The 15628-nt window shown below is 42.8% G+C and overlaps 1 protein-coding gene across 1 annotated transcript in view; it reads right to left on the reverse strand.

Moving 5' to 3' along the window:
* Positions 1 to 740: 740 nt before the first annotated feature.
* The window catches only part of LOC132838120 (A disintegrin and metalloproteinase with thrombospondin motifs 9-like), a 56535-nt gene continuing 41647 nt past the window's right edge, over positions 741 to 15628 (reverse strand). Inside the window, exons 30-38 of the mRNA XM_060858285.1 lie at positions 10472 to 10642; positions 10161 to 10355; positions 8804 to 8933; positions 8569 to 8663; positions 8386 to 8480; positions 8057 to 8190; positions 3244 to 3335; positions 2416 to 2520; positions 741 to 1717 (exon numbers count right to left, since the gene is read on the reverse strand). Of these exons, the coding sequence (XP_060714268.1) occupies positions 1628 to 1717; positions 2416 to 2520; positions 3244 to 3335; positions 8057 to 8190; positions 8386 to 8480; positions 8569 to 8663; positions 8804 to 8933; positions 10161 to 10355; positions 10472 to 10642 (1107 nt within the window). The 3' untranslated portion in view covers positions 741 to 1627. The remainder of the gene's footprint in view (positions 1718 to 2415; positions 2521 to 3243; positions 3336 to 8056; positions 8191 to 8385; positions 8481 to 8568; positions 8664 to 8803; positions 8934 to 10160; positions 10356 to 10471; positions 10643 to 15628) is intronic.

Below are 15628 nucleotides of genomic sequence, written 5' to 3' on the forward strand. Positions count from 1 at the left end.
AACGTTTTCCTTCCAGAAGTGAAGGGAAAAAAGTGAAGAACATTTCTTCACTTAATCCTTCATAGATAACATTTTAATTGTTGTATATTTGAATGTATCCTCACATGCTGTAAATATTCAACATCTGAGTTGGAACGTCTATTATAAGTATATTATAAGACGCAAACAGTTTTTTTTTCACTTTTTTGCATGTGACACATCTGTCCCTTTAATGTCTACACTATTCCACATCCACAGACTGGTTAGAGTCAGTCTACCAAGTCCTGACGATCTTTACAGTTGTGTACGTCCTGAGTCTTGTCTGTCCACCGATACGCCGATGCTGTCTGTTTTCTTCTCATCACCAGAGCCAATCAACACTTCCCTAACCTGCTTCATCCTCCAGAATGTCCCAGAATCTCCACAGAAGACTTTTAAGATAATGTTTAGTTAAAAAAAAAAAACACACAATATGATCCCAAAAACATCCAGAACTTACTGGTTGCTGTGTAAAAACCTGCTCTTCATGTCAAGAAATCTATTCTGCTTGTAAGCTCGTGGTCTTCAACAAACGACCGAACTGAGCTAAAACCCGACTTCCTGAACTGATGCTCCTGAATACGGCACAGAGATGAAGATGCAGTTTGTAAGTACATTTCCAGCTGCTGGTTGAATAAAATGGTTTAAAAAAAAAAAAAAAAAAAAAAAAAAAAAAAAAAAAACGACACTTATTACAAAACCCCAAACTCTATAACTATAATACGTACACTGATGTACGGCATTATGTCGTGACTGTACAAGGAACCAACAATCTGCGTCAGGAACAAGCAACAATTCACACATGGCTTTGTTAGCGTTTTAAATAACTGTATAAAAATAAATGTGGATTATAAAATAAATAATTCTACAACGTTCTGTACATTACATACACCAGCTGATATTTACACACATACAGCAGGAAGTCAGGGGGATGGTGAAGGATGTTCTTCGATGACTTTTATGTCTTTAGCACCACCCTGAGAGGAGAACCCGAGGAGACGAGAACGTCCTGAAGAAACAGATCAGCCGTGGAAATACGACGAGGGGGGGGAAAAGATGTGAAAAAGGAGGCATATGTGACAAACTGGTGTCAAATTAAAAGAAAACAAAATGGTGGCTATGGTAGTTATGCTGTTGTTTGAGAATGGAGGATGGTGAGGGGGGCATTTAGTAATCATTTTGCACCACTGCAAATCAATACAAAGCTCTTCTCACTTAGCCTATCAGAAGATATTTGTACCCAGTGGGCGTGGTCACTTACAGGATGTCTCCGCCCCCATTCACAGTGCACGAGATTTCAATAAACGGGGATACAATTAATACCAATTGCCTTGACTTCAGATCAGATCAGATCTCAAATGAACTGAAACCAATTCAGATCTCCATCGCCTTCATCAGGACATCAGAGGTAAGGGAATGTATTCTGGAAGAAGAGTGTTCATCTCTACAATAAAAAAAAAAATCCAGAAACTTTGACCACTGTGATCTGTACCACTGTTCTTGTGCCATTAAGACAATTAAGGTTTGTTTTTTTCCCCCTTTAATTTGCCACCAGGACGTGCGTAGTTCTAAGAAGGAAGAAAGTCCGGACTTGTAAGAAGGTTGGGGTTCATGCAAGATGGATGAGAAGACCTGAACTGGAGGACGGAGCGCATTTGCCACAGTAGCCACCGCACGTTCCTGTCACTCTACTGCCATCCTGTGAAACAAGACAAGAACTGCACGTCACAACGTGTACTTGCAAAAGCTGCATTAACAATTCACATTAAACATAAAAAATGAAAGATTATCCCACATTACTAAAGTTATTCAAAAGTAATTCGAAATTATTTCTATTTACGCGCTTCTTTCTGTTGTACTAAGTGGCATCAACTCAAAAGCTCTATGGCATAAATCAATAACAATGAGAGGCATTAAGTCCAGGAAATAGCATCAGACCAGAAAAAAAAGCAGGCTCTCGACAGCACAATGATCCGATCAGCAGGGTTCTCGACTTTCAACAACTGATTTTCTGTCCACTTTCCTCTCCGTGTGGAGTGCTTTTCATTTCAAACCTTTTCAATCGCTGCCAAAAAAGGTGCCCCTGACCGATTTCAATTAGAAACACAAGAATCGGTGGTCTTCTTACGGCAGCTGCTCAATAATGCTCTCTGGCTGTGCACTCGAGGCTCCAGAAGATTGGGGGGGGGGGGGGGGGTAATAAGGCTGTGAGTGTTTGGAGTAATAGAAGACGTGTGCTCAGGGAAGGAAGGGCTTCATAAGGTTTGTCAAGAGATGTCATAACAGGAGAGTTAAGGAATCAAGATGAAAGAATCTGAGAGAAGGTTCTAGGCTGAGGATCGACTAGGGTCAGAAAAAAGATTAGATTAATGGATCGTTGACATGCTTGCAGGGTACCTGGGACCTGTGGATGTCTGCCACAGCGTAGTTCCCTTGGGAAATCCACTGGGTACTCTTAGCCACTTGGAAACCTGTTCCTGTGAGGTTGAGGCTGAAACGGCCCTGAAGATCAAGAACAGAAATGCATTCAGCACGTTTAAGGTTCCACAAACAGGCTCTATAGGAAACAGAATTATATAATTTAACTATAGAACCAAAGTTGTTTCTCCGATGGTCTCAATCTCAATCTCGCATCCAGATGTGTAATGCTAATAGAGAAATATCCGAGCTATAAACGCATCCAAAGGTAGATGTGCCAGGTTTCAGGGGGTGAATACTTGTAGAATCAGCCCACAAACTTCACTATGGTGGTTTTATAAATCCTACATTCTTACGGTGCCCCCTGCTGGCTGACAAAGACCGAGTGACTAATAAATAAATAAATAAATAAATAAATAAATAAATAAATAAATAAATAAATAAACAGGATATTCACGAGTATTTATTGCTTGTAACAAATACAACTAAAAGAACTTAAATTCCACGGATATTTTTTACAGTTTGAACGGGACGTGGCGACGAGATGGAAAGAACACAAAGATAAAAATACAGTACAGAAGAAACACTGAAAAGTTGAGGACCAGCAAAAAGATGCACGCACAAATACACTCACTTAAACTCTATACATTTCTCGTTTCCTACTAGCTTCTTTAAATATCCCTGTCTTTTTCTGTACCAGTCAATTCCACCCACATGTGTTTTATTCACTACAAGCCAACTCGGCCTTGATCAAGATTTGCTAGTCCATTCCCAGGATGCCTAATTATCCAAAGAAGTCGTTCCCACCTGTGGACAGCGAGCGGCGCTGTAACAGTCTCCTGCTGTGGCGAAAGGAACCTTATGACCTTCTCGAGTGTACGAGTACTTCCAATCTGTGGCTAAAAAAACCCAAACAGAAACAGAAGATCCAGAATTAGACAGTGTGTGTGGCTTAGTTGCTGTATATGTTGTATTTATAACATTAAGTTTGGAGCTAAGTTATTTTTTGAGCTCTTTGATTGTAAACAGTCCCAAATCTGACCACTTTTCCTCCCTGAGGTTGCCACCTATGGCATAATGAGGATAAGTGATACATAAGCGAAAGATTATACGAGGGCAATTTGAACCAATTGAGTCCTTGCCTTGTAATCTTGAGCTTTTTAGCAAGTGCGAACCTGCGATCTTGAAACCATTAACCCCTTCACTCTTGGACCTAACTGAATCCTGGGCAAGCACAGGCAAAGGTTAGCGCAGCAGGGCAGGCTAGGTTTTTTTAATGCTAATCTTAGGGCGCTACGTCTGCCTGCTCGTTGACATTAGACAGAGCTGTAATTAACCACAATGTTTATTCTGGATTCACTCATGACCCCACTTTCCAAACAAGTCCTCTGCTGAGGAGATGATTAGTGTCATTAACCTCTCCAGATGCCAGGCTAGGTCACATGGTGGGAATACATACACTCCACACACAAGGTTCTTTTTTGCGTCAGGTTTTTATTACGCTCCTAAAACTCTCCTGAATAGTTTTTTTTTGGTGAGAAGAAAGAGTTGAAGTTAGAATGAACGTTTAAATGGGTAGAACATCATGGGAGTATCTAAAAAAAATGTGTTTCTACCAACAACAATAACAACAATAAACAGCCTTTCATCATCATCTATAATTAAGGTTTATGCTATGGGTTCTCCATGATTCTATCCTGGTATTGTTCAAAAAAAAACATGCAACTACCATTACTGCAGCCTTGAAGCCTTTTATTATTATCGTCACATATACATTACAGCACAGTGGAATTCTTTTCTTCACATACCCCAACTGAGGAGGTTGGGGTCAGAGTGCTATGATACAGCGCCTCTGAAGCAGAGAGGGTTGAGGGCCTTGCTCAAGGGCCCAGCAGTGGCAGCTTGGCTGTGCTGGGCCTTGAACCCCGATCCTCTGATCAACAACCCAGAGCCTTAACCAGCCTGAGCCAGCACTGCCCCATTAGTGCAGTATCACTGGTCATGGTACTACCATCATAGAAGTGTTCCAAAAGTCATGGTACTCCCATCATGGTTGTGTCTAAATGGCTTAGGTATACTTTCATTTATTTCCAAAAGGCCAAGGTTCTACAATATAGTAAACTCTCATGGTAATTACCACAGTCATGGCTCTACAATGATACCACCACCACTGAGGTTGTACCGAGAAAACATAGCAAATGGTAGTAAGATGGTTCTCCCATCATGGTTGTATCCAAAAATTCTAGATTGTTAACAAATGACCATGGTATTACTGTCATGGTTATCTCGAAAAGAACACAATAATACCATCATGGTTATCTCCAAAAAACACGGTACTACCATCATGATTATCTCCCAAAGACCTAGGGTTAGGAACATACTTCCTAACACAAGGTTCTTTTTTGTGTCAGGTTTTTATTACGCTCCTAAAACCCTGAATAGTTTTTTTTTTGGTGAGAAGAAAGAATTGAAGTTATAATGAACGTTTAAATGGGTAGAACATCATGGGAGTATCTAAAAAAATGTGTTTCTACCAACAACAATAACAACAATAAACAGCCTTTCCATCATCATCTATAATTAAGTTTTATGCTATGGGTTCTCCATGATTCTATCCTGGTATTGTTCAAAAAAACCATGCAACTACCATTACTTAGCCCTTGCAATCATGATTATCTCCCAAAGACCTAGGGTTAGGAACATACTTACTACATACTACAAAGAACACAGTACAACCTCATGGACATCTCCCAAAGAACACAGTACTACCTCATGGTCATCTCCCAAAGAACACAGTACAACCTCATAGTCATCTCCAGAATAACACAGTACTACCTCATAGTCATCTCCCAAAGAACACAGTACTACCTCATAGTCATCTCCCAAAGAACACAGTATTACCTCATAGTCATCTTCTAAAGAACACAGTACTACCTCATGGCCATCTCTTAAAGAACACAGTACTACCTCATGGTCCTCTCCCAAAGAACACAGTACTACCTCATGGTCATCTCCACAAGAACACAGTACTACCTCATGGTAATCTCCCAAAGAACACAGTACTACCTCATAGTCATCTCCACAAGAACACAGTACTACCTCATGGTCATCTCCCAAAGAACACAGTACTACCTCATGGTCATCTCCACAAGAACACAGTACTACCTCATGGTCATCTCCCAAAGAACACAGTACTACCTCATAGTCATCTCCACAAGAACACAGTACTACCTCATGGTCATCTCCACAAGAACACAGTACTACCATATGGTCCTCTCCCAAAGAACACAGTACTATCTCATGGTCATCTCCCAAAGAGCACAGTACTACCTCATGGTCATCTCCCAAAGAACACAGTACTACCTCATAGTCATCTCCACAAGAACACAGTACTACCTCATGGTCATCTCCACAAGAACACAGTACTTTCTCATGGTCATCTCCCAAAGAGCACAGTACTACCTCATGGTCATCTCCCAAAGAACACAGTACTACCTCATGGTCATCTCCCAAAGAACACAGTACTACCTCATGGTCCTCTCCCAAAGAACACAGTACTATCGCATGGTCATCTCCTAAAGAACACAGTACTACCTCATGGTCAACTCCTAAAGAACACAGTACTACCTCATGGTCATCTCCACAAGAAATCAGTACCACCATTATGGTTATGTTCAAAAGAACAGCTCTACCACACGGTTGTTCCCAGAAGATCACTGTTCTACTATCGTCTAATGGGATCTCTCTACTAAATCTCTCATAGGAGTCTCCAGTAAGCCCTGGTACCTTCATCATGGTAGTTATTTTAGGGAATCCACTGGTGTTTGTTAGAACAGAACTGTCTTCACATCTATATTAAGTCTATTTTATTAACTCACTCACTCACTCACTCATTTTCTACCGCTTATCCAAACTACCTCGGGTCACGGGGAGCGTCATCGGGCATCAAGGCAGGATACACCCTGGACGGAGTGCCAACCCATCACAGGGCACACACACACACTCTCATTCACTCACACAATCACACACTACAGACAGTCTATTAATATAATCTATTAAATTTATAATATCCTAGGTTATTTAGAAATTTCCAGGAAATGAACGTAAAGACTCACGGTTTGAAATTCTCAGCATTTCCGATAGCACGTGTCTATAAAATAGCTGCAATACCTGAGGCCAGCGGCAGTGCTGCTCAACACGGCCTTTCTATAATCTCTGTTATTTCCTGTTTCTTTCGTGGAACACGAGCCATATGTTTTTCTTTCACAGCACGTTCCTCTCTCAGCCATCCGAACTCACGGGGAGTGACGAGAGGGTCCGCTAAGATCTATTTCACCTCGTAACTTCGGGGCTATGACGCACGTGCTAGAAGGAACTTCCGCCATGGTTGTCCCTCAGGGAGATGTTTTGGATTTGTACCATTTCTTAAAAAGATGTACACCGATGTGTGTTGTCATGTGTGTTGCAGAAGCTAAAACGCTCTCCCTAAATGCTCCAGCATGTTAATGCTGTGTTGATGGCAAAGCTATCACTCAAGTCCATTAGACTGGATCCAATAGGCATCTGTCACATTTCTGCTTTACAACTCTGAAAAGTCATCGAACCAGACTGTGGAACGAGGCACAGCGAGAGGTTTCACATTTTTTTGGAGGGTAAAGAAGTTCAGACGTGCTCTTTCCTCCAGATGTGGTTTGTGCTGCACAGATTTCCAGCTCAGCTGTGTGTGTTTGTGTGTGTGTGTGTGTGTGTGTGTGTGTGTGTGTGTGATCTGTCAGTGTTGGACGAAAGCAGATACAGCTGTCGGAGAATAATACTGCACTTCTAGTCCAGCTCACATGGTGAAAGAAATGAACCTTCGGGACACAATCAGCTGCTGTAGGGTTGTATAAATAATTCTAATACTGAAGTATTGGATTGTGTATGGTAATAATTTAGGAATAAAACACTTTGATGAGTGCTGTAATAGAATAAATATCACTAGAGCTCAGTGGTACGAGGAATTACTGAGACTGGAGTCGCCATTTGAGACTGTTTATAACTGCTTTTATGCAAGTGATAACATTAACTGACTCACCGGCATTCCACAACAATGCACGTAACCGTAAACGGATAAAAAGTATCACGTGTATGAGGTCTTTAATTCATTCATTCATCTTCTACCGCTTATCCGAACTACCTCGGGTCACGGGGAGCCTGTGCCTATCTCAGGCGTCATCGGGCATCAAGGCAGGATACACCCTGGACGGAGTGCCAACCCATCGCAGGGCACACACACTCTCATTCACTCACACAATCACACACTACGGACAATTTTCCAGAGATGCCAATCAACCTACCATGCATGTCTTTGGACCGGGGGAGGAAACCAGAGTACCCGGAGGAAACCCCCGAGGCACGAGGAGAACATTCAAACTCCACAAACACAAGACGGAGGCGGGAATCAAACCCCAACCCTGGAGGTGTGAGGCGATTGTGTTAACCACTAAGCCACCGTGCCCCCGTCTTTAATTCATAAACAATAATAAACGTAATTGCTGGGTAACTCATGTGGTGTGTGCTGTGGTCAGCTTCTTTACTGATTATGTTTGAGGCATGCAGCTTGTGTGTGTGTGCGTCTCACTGATGATGGTCATCTTGCTCAGGTCCAGTCGAACCCGGGTGAAAGCGGACAGGCCGGCGGCTGTGTAGTCTCTCCGGCACTGGCACTCCTCTCTGTGGATCAGATTTGATGGACACTGCGTGGGATCCATCAGCCTGGATAACAAATTGGACAAGAAACTTAAATGAAACGAAACTCAAATCACTCATTTTATACATACATTATCTATAGAAGCTATTATTACATATACATACTGTAAATATACATCTACTTGCACTTATAACAGCTTTGAATGTATTTGAATGTATTATCTGTTCTTTCTCATCAAAATTAGAGTATCCAGATTTTACCTGTATGCAAAAACCTCAGAGAAGTTCTCGCTCTCTCCGGTCGTGAGAGTGATGTATTCTTTCGGACTTTCCGTATGCATCTCTGAACAGTAGATCTAGAGAGAGGGCAGGGGGGGGTTGGGTGAGCGAGCTGGGATGTAAAGTAACTGAGTGTGAGGCGAGTGTGTGGTGATCTAGTCTCACATTACGTGCTTTGCCCTGCACACTGAGAAGCTGCTCTCCATCAACAACAACACCGCTCTTCATCTGTACATCCCTACAGCTGAATGGCAATTTACCTGTGAGAGAGAGAGAGAGAGAGAGAGAGAGAGTGAGAGAGTGAGAGAGAGAGATACAGTTTTTTAACTGAGTTATTGTGCTTTATAATACAGATGATTATAATGCTACAGATCTGATCGTTGGTGTGTTTTACACTCACACTCCGGGTTGCTGCAGGACCTCCGACCTTCCGGCTTGGAGCTGGAGTCACACTCAGCACTGAGCTCGCCTTCTTCTGAATAACACTGAACCATGCGCTCCATCCAGCCATCAGCACAGCTCACTGAACACTGTATACACACACACACACACACACACACACACACACACACACACACACACACACAAACACATGAGGCATACAACCACGTGACACACAACAACAAGACACAACCACGAGACACACAACAACGAGACACAAACATGTGACACACAACCGCGAGACACACAACAACGAGACACATCCATGAGACACACACAGATGACACATGAGAACACACAAACGCAACATACACAAGACACACAAACACAACACAAACACAGCATACACAAGACACACAAACGCAGCATACACAACACACAAACGCAGCATACACAACACACAAACGCAGCACACACAACACACAAACGCAGCATACACAACACACAAACGCAGCATACACAACACACAAACGCAGCATACACAATACACAAACACAGCATACACAACACACAAACACATGAGGCATACAACAACGAGACACACAACAACAAGACACACAACAACAAGACACAATCAGGTGACACACAACCATGAGACACACAACAACGAGACACAACCACGAGACACACAACAACGAGACACAACCACGAGACACAAACACAGCATATACAAACACAACATACACAAGACACACAAACACAGCATACACAAGACACACAAACACAACATACACAAGACACACAAACACAACATACACAAGAAACAAACACAGCATACACAACACAAACACAACATACAAACACAAGATATACAAGACACACAAACACATCATACACAACACACAAACACATCATACACAACACACAAACACATCATACACAACACACAAACACATCATACACAACACACACAAACACATCATACACAACACACAAACACATCATACACAACACACAAACACATCATGAACACATCAGCAAGAAACACGAGACGCAGACCGAGAGGAAACTATAAATAAGATGAAATAGTAGATTCATTTTAAGGCTCTATAAAGACCTGTCTTTACAAAAGGTCCAAACATTTGTTCTAAGTGAAATAAAGCACCAGGGAAAATAACACACAACATAGTGTAGAATCCAACAAAAGGTTTGTACAAGTCTCACCATCTGAAAGAAGGCTTTGAAAACAAAAACAAATCAACTAGAATTCCACACAGCTATTGAGCTTCTTCTTTTCTTTATTAATATACATCACTTGTGCAGCAGTCGATCTGATCAGCAATAACTGGGTATTAGAAGGAGGTTAAAGCACTCACAGGTCCCCAGATGCCCACTCTCCAGCTGTGGCTTAAAGGGCAGGCAGGGAGTCTGCATGCTCTGTAGCTCTCGGGAGGCGTCCCTGGGCAGCTGGGTGACCCCTGGTGGCTGTATTCATAATTCTCATTCCCAGAATGCATTTCGCTGCAGGAGACCCGCCTCCTCTGGTAGCCTTGACCGCATGTCACAGAGCACTGGGAAAAAAACAACAACAACAACAACAACAACATTAGTGCTGTGCTACACTACACCTATTTACCTACATTTACTGACTGTACCTCATCGTAGGTCCCTATTTATTTTTTCTTACCTCCTCCCAGTCTCCTGTGATCCAGACGAACTCGCAGGGTTGAGTGTTACACGGCTCGCTGTGGTTCGGTTTGCTCTGTGCAGAGCAGTGCGATTCGTGGATCTCGTCTCCGCTGCGATTCACACACACCACGGCGCGACTCCTCCGGCCGGAACCGCACGTCACACTACACTGTAACCGCAAGGAACATGGCTCATAATGAAGTCTAGAGCTGAGTGAGTCTAGAGCTGAGTGAGTCTAGAGCTGAGTGAGTCTTCAGGCGAGCGATGAAGGTATAAGGATCACACGTAGGTCCGTATAAAACTTGATGAAGTATCAAAAACATCTGCGATCGGATCTAATCTTAACGTCTCGTATGGCGTAAGGTTAATAATGTTATTACAGGGAACTAACAATATGGAACTTATTTACTTATATACATCTAAATTGTTTTAATTAGCATACATCTAATTAGCATCTAAGTGTTTAGACATTTCCTGTCATTTTATAAAACCCCCCTGTCTTCACTTTTTGCCCAGAAACTCGCTTGATTCTTGGGTTTAGATCTTTTTTGCTATTTACGTTTACCCCGATACACAGGGGCTGACACATAAACCCACTTGAAGCTTGTTTGAGCTTACTGACTTTGTCAAGCTTTGGTCCCAACCCCCCGGCTGCTCCCTGTTCGTGGTCGCCAGAGCAGATCACGTGATCCGCATATTAGATTTGGCACAGTTTTTGCGACAGATGCTCTTCCTGACGCGACCCTCCCATTTGACCCGGGTTTGGGAACCCTGTTTAAATTTAATTGAAAATCTGTGGGCTATGTCTTTACTTAAAGGCAGGGCAGCTAGATGGAACCCATTTCTTACCCAAAATACATCCAAGCTCAACTAAATCATCCAAACCTTGTGTCAAAATGTGTTGAAATTAATCCTGAAAGGTATAATAATTATATTAATAATAATGTTTGGTGCTAGGGGGCACGGTGGCTTAGTGGTTAGCATGTTCGCCTCACACCTCCAGGGTCGGGGTTCGATTCCCGCCTCCACCTTGTGTGTGTGGAGTTTGCATGTTCTCCCCGTGCCTCAGGGGTTTCCTCCGGGTACTCCGGTTTCCTCCCCCGGTCCAAAGACATGCATGGTAGGTTGATTGGCATTTCTGGAAAAATTGTCCCTAGTGTGTGAATGAGTGTGTGTGCCCTGCGATGGGTTGGCACTCTGTCCAGGGTGTATCCTGCCTTGATGCCCGATGACGCCTGAGACAGGCACAGGCTCCCCGTGACCTGAGTAGTTCGGATAAACGGTAGAAGATGAATGAATGAATGTTTGGTGCACGAGAAAAGGCCAAACACACCACCAAATGTACACCGTTCCTAGTGTGGGTGCAGCATGGTGGTGGTAGCATCATTCTTTAGAGCTGCATTTTCCCCAGCTTGAAAACTAGCTACAAATCCCAGTTGATTGTAGTGCAAAACCTTCAGGTGTCTGCTACTAAACTGAAGACGAATTGGAATCGTCCATCCACACCGATGAAGGAATGACTTCACCGAAAGATCCTTTTTTACTGTGGTACAATCCGAAGGTACTGCAGCAGGATTGGTTTTGGGGTGTATTTATTTATCCTTTTTATTTATTTCGTCTCTCCTCTCACCTCCGTCCACTCTCCTACGATCCAGACGAACTCGCAGGGTTGAGTGTTACACGGCTCGCTGTGGTTTGGCTTCATCTGTGCTGAACAGTGCGATTCGTGGATCTCATCTCCGCTGTGATTTGCACACACCACGGCGCGACTCCTCCGGCCGGAACCGCACGTCGCACTACACTGTAACCGCAAGGCTCATAATTAACCGTCAAGACGATCATGATTAAATAATACAGTCTGCTTGGTTATAAGGCTCATTTGCATATTGTGACCTTTTGAGGGCTTGAAGATTGCCAAAGGACATTTACTGTAAAAGGTCATCCTTGAATAGAACACAAACACGTCAACACGAGAAGTAGAACGTAGCAAAATATACTTTATAAATCGTGACTGTTTAGGGGCCGTCCACATAAAAGCTTACACGTGTGTGTGAGTGCATGTACGTAGAAAGATGCCAAAAACTACAAGAAGTGACATTTCTTACATTACACTCAATGCTTGTACTGTATATGGTTTGTATGTGTGTGTGTGTGTGTGTGTGCAGTGTTGTCATGTAACGGAGTACACTGTACTTAAGTAGAAATTTCACGTATCTGTCACGTATTTATGTCAACTTTCACTTTTACTCCACTACATTTCCTAGATAAAATGTACACTTTTACTCCGTTATATTTCCACTAAGCATCTTCGTTACTCGTTACTACAAAATAAAATCAGAAGAAATGTATGCGACCGGTGGCTTAGTGGTTAGCACGTTCGCCTCACACCTCCAGGGTTGGGGGTTCGATTCCCGCCTCCGCCTTGTGTGTGTGGAGTTTGCATGTTCTCCCCGTGCCTCGGGGGTTTCCTCCGGGTACTCCGGTTTCCTCCCCCGGTCCAAAGACATGCATGGTAGGTTGATTGGCATCTCTGGAAAAATGTCCGTAGTGTGTGATTGCGTGAGTGAATGAGAGTGTGTGTGTGTCCCCTGCGATGGGTTGGCACTCCGTCCAGGGTGTATCCTGCCTTGATGCCTGATGACGCCTGAGATAGGCACAGGCTCACCGTGACCCGAGGTAGATCGGATAAGAGGTAGAAAATGAATGAATGAATGAATGAATGTGTGCGACTGCAATAAGGGAGGTTTGGTGAATCACTGCTCCTGGATTGCATTACGCAGCTCCACACGCTCTATTTCAGCGTAATGTTGCCAAAAGGAGGCGGAAGCACAACTGAAACCGCCATTGGAGGACCTCCAGTTATCGTAGACCAGGGGTGTCCAACCACTCAGAGACCAAGAGCCATATTTTTTACAGTGTTACCGCAAAGAGTCGCATCATACACATGGGCACACATGAACATCTCCTTTTTTTTTCCCTGCCATTTTGACAGCGATCTTGACACAAATTGTTTACTAAAGTGATCTTGCTCCTACTGGGAAACTTTGAGGTATTTTCATCCCACTCACATGCACGTTTGACGAAAATACCGTATTGAACTCAAGATAAAAAGACACAAATACAAACTTTGATATGAACGTAAGAGCCGCATGAAACCGGGCAAAGAGCCACATGTGGCCACCCCTGTCGTAGACGACCACCAAGATGATAGTGGTGAACTCGGTGAACAGGGTGAAGAAGATAACGTTATACAACCGTCGCCGTATTTGCCAGAAATGTTTCTGTACATTGGCATGAAAGATTCTTCCTACCGGATGAAGTGTCTCTTATGTCTACTGAAAATCACTGAAATTTTACTTTTTACTTTAAATACTTAAGTACATTAAATATCAGAAAATGACTTTTGATACTTAAGTACAGTAAATATCAGATACTTTAAGACTTTTACTTGAGTAATATTCTAAAAGGTAACTTTCACTTCTACCAAAGTCTTTTTCTAGTACGATACTTGTACTTTTACTCAAGTATTGCTTTCTAATACTTTATACAACACTGTGTGTGTGTGTGTGTGTGTGTGTGTGTGTGTGTGTGTGTGTGTGTGTGTGTGTGTGTGTGTGTGTGATTTATGCCCCGGAGCTGGGCTCATTATTCTAGCCGTGTTTTGTTGGACGATGCCACGATCTCACGCGTCACACACACCGTAAAACACTTCAGCTCTGACGAACACAAACACACCATCTGGTCTTTCACCAAATTCTCATCACCTCCAGGAGCCTCCGCTACATCAAGCCAGAAATCACTTTCATCACACTTGAAATCAACAAACTCAGACACACAGATTCTTAGATAAATTCTTACATAATCGGTTATAAAACCTGTTTGTATATAAAAGACTTTGTTGGAAATTTGTAAAATGTGTAAAAAATGAGATATTCCGGAGCTGGAGTGACACGATGGCTCCATGCAGAGACTACCAATGGGAGTGAAGACAATAATTGTAAACACAAACGCCAAATCTGTCTGCAGAAGGTTTCAAGGATACTGATATGTTGTGAATTAGAACGCTAGATGCACCTACTGATAAACGTTATCACTATGGAAACCAGTAATATTAATCATCTAAATCAACGGCTACTGGAAACCTCACTGCTTGTGTGAATACGGCTATAAAACACGGCATCAGTATTTCATGGGCAGGTTCCAGTCCTGACTATATTGTACCTCAGCCAAGAAGCAAAACTGACCGTGTGCTCTGTGTGGGAGGGGCATATTTACTCATGAGTAGCCAATCACAGGCTTCAGGTAGGCCAGATAGCACATGACACATAAAAATGCCTTTATTACAAATACATGTCATAACTCAGACTTCTGATTGGTCGAGAGACAGAATTTGAACTCTTGTTAAGCCACGGATCTCTGTAACAAGACGCGAGACGAGATAATCCTAACTAATCCAGTTAATTAAAGTATAAACACTAGTGTTTTCACAGAGACGCAGAGCTTCACGGTGTTCTTTTCTCCTGCAGCGTCAGCACGGCTGATATCTTTGTTATACGTCGTGAAATTGTGAAAAAGTTGCCGTGTTTTATGTGTCGAGAGGTCCGTGGGAAAAGTACCTGCAGCGAGGAATCCGATCACGTGTTGTAAGTTAAAAAGCCTTTATTTCTGCTCTAATGAACTCCAGCTGTTCCTCGTCCTCGGTGCCGGGCCAGCAGGAGACACGTTTCCCAAAGCAATCCTGCTCTCCGCTAATTAGACTTTTCTTCTGTGTGCTTTGAATTTACACTGCTAGTTGACCTAGATCTGAAAGCGTCTTATTTCCAAGAAATCCCACTTGTTATACGTGGCACATGTCCGACGATATGAAACGTTTTAGCCGCCAAACAAGACGTTATAATCGTCAGCGTCTCTCTTTACTCTTCTCTGAAAGTTAGCAAAAACTTTTAACAAGAACCATCACTGACACTGGATATCATCTGTTTATTATTAATCTTAGATTACTTTATACGCCATTTGCCGTGTCAGCTGTAACACTGGTAATGCTGATAGACACGTGTCCCCACCCCCCACCCCCCACCCAGGCACTTTATTAGGAACACCTGGACACTTCCTCATTCGTGCAATTGCTTAATCAGACAAACATGCAGATTGAGGT

The sequence above is a fragment of the Tachysurus vachellii genome, chromosome 22 (genome assembly GCF_030014155.1).
Source record: "Tachysurus vachellii isolate PV-2020 chromosome 22, HZAU_Pvac_v1, whole genome shotgun sequence".
In the NCBI taxonomy this organism is placed as follows: domain Eukaryota; kingdom Metazoa; phylum Chordata; class Actinopteri; order Siluriformes; family Bagridae; genus Tachysurus; species Tachysurus vachellii.